This window comes from Tetrao urogallus (assembly GCF_951394365.1).
Source record: "Tetrao urogallus genome assembly, chromosome: 9".
Taxonomy (NCBI): domain Eukaryota; kingdom Metazoa; phylum Chordata; class Aves; order Galliformes; family Phasianidae; genus Tetrao; species Tetrao urogallus.
Window position 1 is genome coordinate 14,744,080 of NC_136822.1, and position 8,026 is coordinate 14,752,105.

Genomic DNA, 8,026 nt, shown 5'->3' on the forward strand with positions numbered 1-8,026 from the left:
CGAGGGCGGCGTGTGTCCGGGAGGCCGCGCCGCTTCACCCGCAGTACGGCTCTTATTATTATTTTTAACTCCTATTATTTTTTTCCGCCATGCGGGCGGCGCTGCGGCGGGAGATGGAAGCTGAGAGCCGAGAGGGGAGAAGGGGGGGGGGGGGGGGGGAACCGCTCCCTCCTCTCCGCCTCACACGGCGCGGGGCGGGGAGGAGGTGGCGGGGGCGGAGGCAGCGCGGAGGGGAGGGGAAAGGGAGGAGCGTGGCCGCACTCCGCGCCTCGCCCACGCTGAGGCCGGGCGCGAACTCATCACCGCAGTGGCGGTGGGCGCCTGCCGCTTTAAGCGGCCGTGCCCATTGTTTGAGCCGCGGCCAATGGGAGCGGGCGGCCGCGGCGCGCGCGGCCAATGGGAGCGGCGCGGGGCAGCGCGCGCGCCGCCCCCGGCTCTATAAGAGGGGCCGTGGCGCCGCGTGAGTCCCCACTGGCTCGCGCAAAGCCATCTTGGCATTGTTCTGCCCGCGCCGCCGCCCGCGCCGCCACAGCCCCGCGCCCCGCACGCCCCCGCCATGTCCGACACGGCCGTGGACACCAGCGCCGAGATCTGCGCCAAGGTGAGCCCCGCTGCGCGCCTCGCCTTGCGCTGCTCTTTTCCGCTTTGCTTTTATTTTTACCTTTTTTTTCTTTTTTATTTTTTTTTTCCTCCCCCCCCGCGCAAATGTGCCATTCTAATTTATGCGTTTTTAATTTTTTTTTTTTTTAATTTTAGCTTTTTTAATTTTTTTTTTTTTTTTTAAAATTATTTCCTCTCCGCCCCCGCTCTTTGCGCTCCGCGATTCGGCGCGGATCTTCCGTCGCCGCCGCCGCTGTGCGCTGCCGCGCGGAGCTGCCCGCGCCGCGTTCCTTTGTCTCCCGCGTGCGGGAAACGTGCTCGGGCCCCGCGCCGCGTTGCTCCGCGCCGGGGCCGTCCCGCGCCGGGGGGTCGGGAAGGGGGGTGGGGGGGGAGAGCAGCGCTCGATTCGTTCTGTTGGCAGCGGGGACTGACAGCGCCGGCAAACTTGAGGATGTTCGTCGGGAGATTTGGTGGGTTTTTTTTTTTTGTTTTTTGTTTTTTTTGGGTGGGGGGATGATAGACTGAGTGGCGTGGATCTCTCTAGGATGGGGAGAAGGGGTGGACGCTGCTTGTGGAGTTGGTCCGAAAAAACGAGCCGGGCGGGCGGGGTGTTCCGCCAGCGGTGCGTGTGGATGGGGACACCCGGGGCTGCGGGGAGCGCTTGGGAGTACGGAGGTGTTCTTAGCCCGGGGCCTGGGGGAGCCCCGGGGTTGCGGAGAGGCGCTCCCGCGGGGCCCCACCACGATCCCGGCGCCCGCCTTTGTCTGCGGGCGTCCCCGGGGGCACGGCGGACCCGGGCTGTGGTTCCCACCGGGCAGCGTGCCGCGGTCCGCGCCGCCGTTGTGCCGAGGGGAAGTTGCGGGGGGATCCGGGTGCGTGCGTGGGAAGGCGGAGGGGGATGGTTTGGCCGTTCCCCGGCCGGTACCGGTCACCGGGTCGTGGCCGCTCCCGAGGGAGAGTGGGGCTGGAAGCGAGGAAGGGGGAAAAACATCTCAAAGGGAGTTGTGTGTGTTTTTTTTTTTTGTTGTTGTTGTTAAAGCCCCGCGTTGGACGGATTTCGATTTCACTTCTGTTTCCCGCTCGTAGCCGCACGCCGCCCCCGCTCTGCCCCCACCGCTGCTCGTTACACTGGGCCGAGGCGGGTCGGGAACCCCCACCTACTGTGGGGCCGAGTTCGCCGTTAACCTTCCCCTGCCCTTTACCGGCGCGGGGGCTGCGTCCGCTCCGGCGCGTTCTCCAGGGGCGCAGCGGCAAGGTGACCCCCCCTCCTTCCGCTGCCGGCCCGTAGATACTCGGCGTCCGGCGGCTGCTCTCTCCAGGAGGGCGGGCAGGGGGGTCCCGCCCTGCCCGGGCGGCGGCTCCGCGCCGAGCGCCGCCCCCGGCCGCCGCCGTGCCGCGGGGCGCCCACCACGTGCGGCCCTGCCCGCGCTGCCCGCTGGGAGCTGAAGTCCGCCCGGGACTACATTTCCCAGAGTGCTTTGGGGCGCCGAGCCGGCGCGTTGGCGGGCGGCCAATGAGAGGACGCGGAGAGTGGCGCGCGGTTTGAAAGGCGGCGGGGCGCGTGGCGGGAACGGCGCCCCCTGCCGGCGGGACGCGGAGGCCGCAGGGTTCCCGCGGGCTGTGAACCGCGGTCCGCAGGGCCGGAGGTAACGCTCAGCGAGCAGCCGGTGTATGACTACACGGCATCGCTATTCTCTGGACAAACAGCTCTGCCACACCTATAATTAGAGGCTCTGTTACGGCTGGAGCAGGGCCGGTGTGCTGGGCTCTGTGTGCACTGTGCTGTTTGTGTTGGACTGGGCCCGGGGAATGGGAAAAGCCACGGTGTGTTATGCAGCCATTCTGCCAGCATGGGCATCCTGGCTTGGCACCCTGTGGGCATGCAGCTGGGAAGGGGCAGGGCTGCAGGGCCAAAGAGGAATCAGTCCCCTGCAGAGGTGTTTATCCCATATCGAGGTGTGGTCACTGCGCTGTGCCATGTCTGGCTTTAGAAGTGTTGTGTCATTCACTCTTGTGTTGGAATACCTGATAGATATTGATGACTATAGGATGAGGTCAGCTGGCTGTGATCAACCTCCAGGAGCAGGAGAATGGAGGTTGAAGGCCCACGGTGGGGCTGGGCTGCGCAGAGGAGGCAGCTTGGGCTTTGCGTTGTGATCAGAGGCAGCAGAAGGCTGTTCCTTGGTGATTCCAGCTGTTGGGCTGCTGACGCTGGGTGAGGTTCTGTCCACAGCTCTGGTTAAGTGCAGAGCTGGCATCAGAAGCACCAAGTCTGGTGGGTGAGGGGTGCCCCTACCTGCGGTGTCCCATCTATTCTATCCTCACGCTCTGGTAAACAGCTTGCTGGGCTACAACCCCAGGTGGTGTGAGCCCCTCCAGAGTGTTCACAGCCGGCAGCGTTCCCACACGGAAGTGACAGCAGTTGGTGAAAGTGCCCGTGGCTCTGGGGAGGCTGCAGGGCGACCTCATCCCTCCCACTGCCCTGTGCAGCGAGCAGGAGGCTGCCGGCACCTTCGGCTCCTGGGGAAGGGCCTCTCTGCTTCCCTTGGCTGGGTAGTGCCTGTGCTGAAGGATCTCGCTTTGGCTGATGGAGGAACAGAAGGGGAGGAGGATGCGCGCAGAGGATGCCAGTGTTAAATCCAAGTGTTCTTTATGCGGGAACATAAAGTTGGATCCTCGCAGCCTGTTTGCCAAGCGACTTGGCATGACGGTTTGACAGTGATCAATAGCAAAGGCACACCAGCTCTTGCTCTGCTCGTGGTGGAGGCTTGAACCAAAGTCACCAGGGACGGCTCTGGAGTGATACAAAAATAGGCTTGCTTCCCCCGCCCCATCCTGTTACACTGAGTGCTGTGAGATGGATCCTGGAGCCCTCCTCTCCGACAAAGCCCAGGCACATAATGTGTGCTGAGCGACGTTCCCCAGGCAGGGCAGAGAGCACAGCCTCTGCTAATGAGTCTCTGGGATTTGTTCCTGCTGTGAAAGCACTGAGCAGCCGCGGAGGCTTGCAGCCCTGGGGCGCTGGAGCTTGCATTCAGTGGGGTTGCTGGCTTTTTGTGGCATGGCAGAAGCTTGCATGGACTTTGCTGGGATGGGGAATCTGCCAGCACTGCTGTTGTTGAGTGCGTGCAGGCAACCAGCCCGCGTGTTTGGGAGCTTGGAGGTGAAATGCAGCAGTCTCTTCTTAGACGGGTGTGCTCTGGGGAGCTGAGCTCGGATTGAAATTCACCCCCACTCTCACGGCATTGCCAAGGAGGAGCCAGAATGTGGCAACCGAATCACAGGGTAAATTGGTGTGACGACAGTCAAGTTCCTGGGTGCTCTTGGACTGCATCTTTCACACCTGATCTGCAGCTTTTCTGGCCCAGCATCTGGATTTGGGATGACTCTGCTTTTCTGCCCCTTCCAGGATCTAAAAGAGAAGAAGGAAGTTGTTGAAGAAACAGAAAATGGCAGAGATGCGCCAGCCAACGGCAATGCTGTGAGTATGGCTGGGTCTGCAGGGGGTGGCAGCCCTCGCTTCAGTAACTTTTTGTTTTCCTTCCCCTTCTTGCTTTTGCTACAAGCTTGTCCTAGTCTGAGAGGGGATCGATCCTCCGAAGGCTGCCCCTGTGCTGTGCAGAGCCTTTGGAACTTGAGTTGAACAGAGTCTTAGTCTGCGGCAGTTGCTCTGTGTGCAGAAAGGAAGGTTGGGGCTTGGATGTCTTGATCCTTTTCCCAAAAGCCATGTTGGATTGTATCCATTGCTTCCTCCTTTCTAGGCACTAGAGAAGGAGGGGAAAAACGATTCTGGTATTTACACTGTAGCAATCAGTTGAATGGGGTAACACCTTGCATACAAGTAAACAGATCGGTTTCCTATTTGTAACGTGCTATGGGAAACTCACTCTGCTCATTTCAATGTGTCCCGAGAGCCTCTGCAGACTTTGTCTTGGCCTCAGAGCTGCAGCCTCGAGTTACTACAGACCTGATCCTTCATGCCCGGGCTGCCTGCGTCGTGTGGGGGCAGGCAGGAAGCGAGGCGCGCGCCTGGGGCTCCTGTGGGCTGGTGCTGTGCTTTAGGAAGGAAAGGTGGGGATGCGTGCTTCTGCTGAACATCTCTTCCCCCTTCTCCCTTTCCCAGTGCGTTTTCTAAGTGATGTTTTGTCTTGCCAAGGAGAACGAGGAAAATGGAGAGCAAGAGGCTGATAACGAAGTAGATGAAGAGGAAGAGGAAGGTGGTGAGGAAGAAGACGAGGAGGAAGAGGGTGATGGTAACTTTCCTTGTTCCTCCTGCCCCAGCCCTTCAGCCAGACCCCGGGGAGCCGCAGGAGCTGAGAGCAGCATCTCCTCCTTGTGGCAGCAGTGGGGCGGCTCTTGTCAGCTGAAGGCTGCCAGCTCCAGGGAGTGAAGTCAGCCTTGAATCCCTTCCAGCAGGTTGAGGGCAGATTCCTTCCTCCCTATTCCAGCCAGCCAGCACTGTGCCACTGCTGCGCTCCATAAGCGCGTTAGCCCTTCTGTGTGGAGTAAAACCTGCCCTTGACTCTTGTGATTGCAGCGGCTGTCACAAACGTGAGTGGGACAGGAGGCAGGCAGCTGGGCAGGCGTTGCCTTGCAGCACACAGCACAGCCCACCACCCTCACTGAGCACCGTGCGTGGGGACCCACGCAGTGCCCTCACCCAGCTGAGTGCTGTGGAAGCAGCAGAGGAACCTGCGGCTCTCTTCACTCCTCCCGCAGTGGCGGCAGGCTCTGATCTGACCCTTCCTGGTCCCCTGTCCTGGGTTTTCCTGCCCTCTCCTTTTCCTGACTTGACCCTTCCTGGAAATGGGTTTTGGCAGCAGTGACCAGGAATCCAGCAGTGACTTGCCCACTCACATCTCACTCTCCCTGCTTAGTATTTTTTTTTTTCCCCCCAAGATCTGCTTGGATGAATAACATTGTTTATTTTTATCACCCATTAGGGCTGGGAGGAAACCATTCTTGTTACGCTGGAATGAGCTTGAGGCCCTTGATGAGTTGTTACTGGGTTAATCCCCTGTGAATTTTTGGTTAAGTGCTGACCTACTAACCTGTTAGTTTGGGGAGAGAGAACTGGGGCAGATGGGGCTGGAAATGTAATAAATGCTATGCCAGCATCTCTTTGGGCAGAACATAAATGGGAAGCCTCTGTCAGAGTAGCGCTCTGTGCTCAGCTTCTTGCTGTCCCCTATGCCCACAGGGAGCTGGCTTACTAGAGAAACGGAAAGGTGGCACTGCTCACACCCAAAATCTTTATCCTTGAGGACAGATCAGTGTGATCCTGACCCATCTACATCCAGCCCCACTGTTCTATGGGAAAATCTTTTATCTTTTCTGTGTTCCCTGGGGCCAGGAGAGGGATGTGTGTGCAGCACAAGTGTGGGGTGGAAGTGTTGCTTGGATACTGCTGTGATGAGCCCGGGGAGCTGCAGTCCCACAGTGCTGGCCCTGCTCTCCCACATCACAGAGACTAGGTGTGCTCCTGTTGTGCCAGTGCCTTGCCAGGATCCCATGCACGCTCTGTCCTTCCCATCCCACTGCCCTCGGGTGATCCCTGCCCGAAGCTGCACCTGAGCAGCTGAAAGCTGTGGGAGGCAGATGTAATGGCAGTGAGCACAGCTTGTATCAGCATTTTTCCACCACTTGTGGGCAAACTGCAGCCCAGATTTTTGACAGCAGAGGGGAGCTTGAGGGTATATATATATTTTTTTTCTCACCCTTCTCGTCCCATCTCATTATTTGCTTTGCTTAAAGCTGCTCAAAGAACTAAAAATGCTCCCAATCAGCTTGGTGCTGTCACCTGACCTGCTGCGGGTGCTGGCTGCAGGGTGCTGATCCATCACTGGGAGCTAATCTGGGCCCTTCCCACAGCATGGGCCGTGTGGTGGCTGAGCATATGCTGAGCAGAGGAGAGGGGAAAGGAGGATGGGCTGACCTTAATCCCCCCCAGCTGCCTGTACGTGTGGCTCGTGCGGCGTTTTAAAGCCAGCTTACTGGCCTTAACGCTGAAAGTTTTAGTAGGGTCTCACATTATGCAAGAGACTTGAAGGCAGCCGAATGGTGGCTCTTCTTCCTGGGCCTCTGGTCTCACCTCTGATGCCCCAAAGCCACCAAACGTGATGGCTGTTGCTCTGATCCACTGGCCTACTTGAGCTCAAAGTGGGTCAAAGCCCAGAGCTCTGCACATCCTCTCCCGAGCTGCAGATAAGGTGGTAGCATTTGTTTGCCGTTCTGATAATTAGAAAGTGTTCTGACTCAGAACTAATACGTTCTGGCTCTCTTAACTCATTAAAGATGGACTAATAGCTGCAAAGGGAAGCAGAAGTAATGTGGAACACTTTAGCGGAGCAGCCACTAGAAAGAGTTTCCTTTTTCTGGATTTTTTTTTTCTTCTTGCTCTGTGCTCTTGGTGCTCGAGCACGGTGTGGATTTTGTGCTCCTGCTGTCAGGTATCACAGCATGAGCCAGGCTGGGTGCTGCGAGTGCCCTTTCCCTTCTGCCTGTGGGTCAGGCTGGCTGGGAGCTGCCCCAAAACTCCCATTTCCCTGGGTGCCAACTGAGGAGAAGCGATGTCAGGTGTTGAGAGGAGCTCACCTTCCTCTTCTCTTGGGTAGGGGAGGAAGAGGACGGTGATGAAGACGACGAAGCTGAGGGAGCCACAGGGAAACGGGCAGCTGAGGATGACGAGGTATGCGCACAGCTCGGCGTCCGAGGGCTTCCTGTGTCCGAGGGCTTGGGGGCAGCGGGGCACATGGGGCTGGGCTCTGGGACCCCAGTCCTGCCCATACACTTCCATCATCTCAGAGCAGCGTCCCTGTGGGATGTGGCCCAGTTCCGCTTACTCACTGCCCTGGTTGGTTAGCAAGGTGTCTACACCTGCTGTGCTCATCCCAGGCTGGGGTCCTGGTGATGGGATGAGTCAGGGGTGCTCCTGTCTCTGAGCAGGGAGCTAGAGGCTTTGGGAAATGTCCACCTTGTTCCCTTATCCCTGCAGGAGCAGAGGGTCTTTAAGCCTACATCTGCCCACCGCGGTGCTGTCCCCTTTCCCTAACATTTTGCTTTCCCTTTAGGACGACGACGTCGATCCCAAGAAGCAGAAAACCGATGAAGACGACTAGGCAGCAAATTATAATTATTTTTTTTAAATAAGGAGGAAAAACAAACCAACAAAAAAGGCCAGCGCGTCCTCTTCACCCCTGGGACCCCCCCCCTTCCCTTTCTCCCGTCGCAGCCCTCCCCACACACAGCCCTTCCTCCCCCCTCGCCGTGGTCATCCTCACCAAGTAGAGTGAACCCCATCCCGGCCCCCCGGCGCGGCGCTGCCACTCAATGAGCATAGAAACGATTCGCCCGATCGCGGGGAGAAAAACCCCCCTTCCCACAGACCCCATTTTTCCCCCCCCCCCCTCCCCGAGCACCAAAACTT

The 8,026-nt window shown here is 58.6% G+C and overlaps 1 protein-coding gene across 2 annotated transcripts; it reads left to right on the forward strand.

Annotated features, from left to right (window-relative positions):
• Positions 1 to 556: 556 nt before the first annotated feature.
• PTMA (prothymosin alpha) lies at positions 557 to 7,718 on the forward strand (the record flags this gene model as incomplete). Of its 2 annotated transcripts, none has more annotated exons than XM_079539760.1 (5): positions 557 to 601; positions 4,010 to 4,081; positions 4,757 to 4,853; positions 7,215 to 7,288; positions 7,671 to 7,718. In XM_079539760.1, 5 exons carry the CDS (start codon positions 557 to 559, stop codon positions 7,716 to 7,718), a joined length of 336 nt encoding a protein of 111 aa, XP_079395886.1. The 2 variants fall into 2 exon arrangements, with proteins under 2 accessions (XP_079395886.1, XP_079395887.1); XM_079539761.1 differs by having other exon boundaries at positions 4,760 to 4,853.
• Between the last annotated feature and the right edge of the window lie 308 nt (positions 7,719 to 8,026).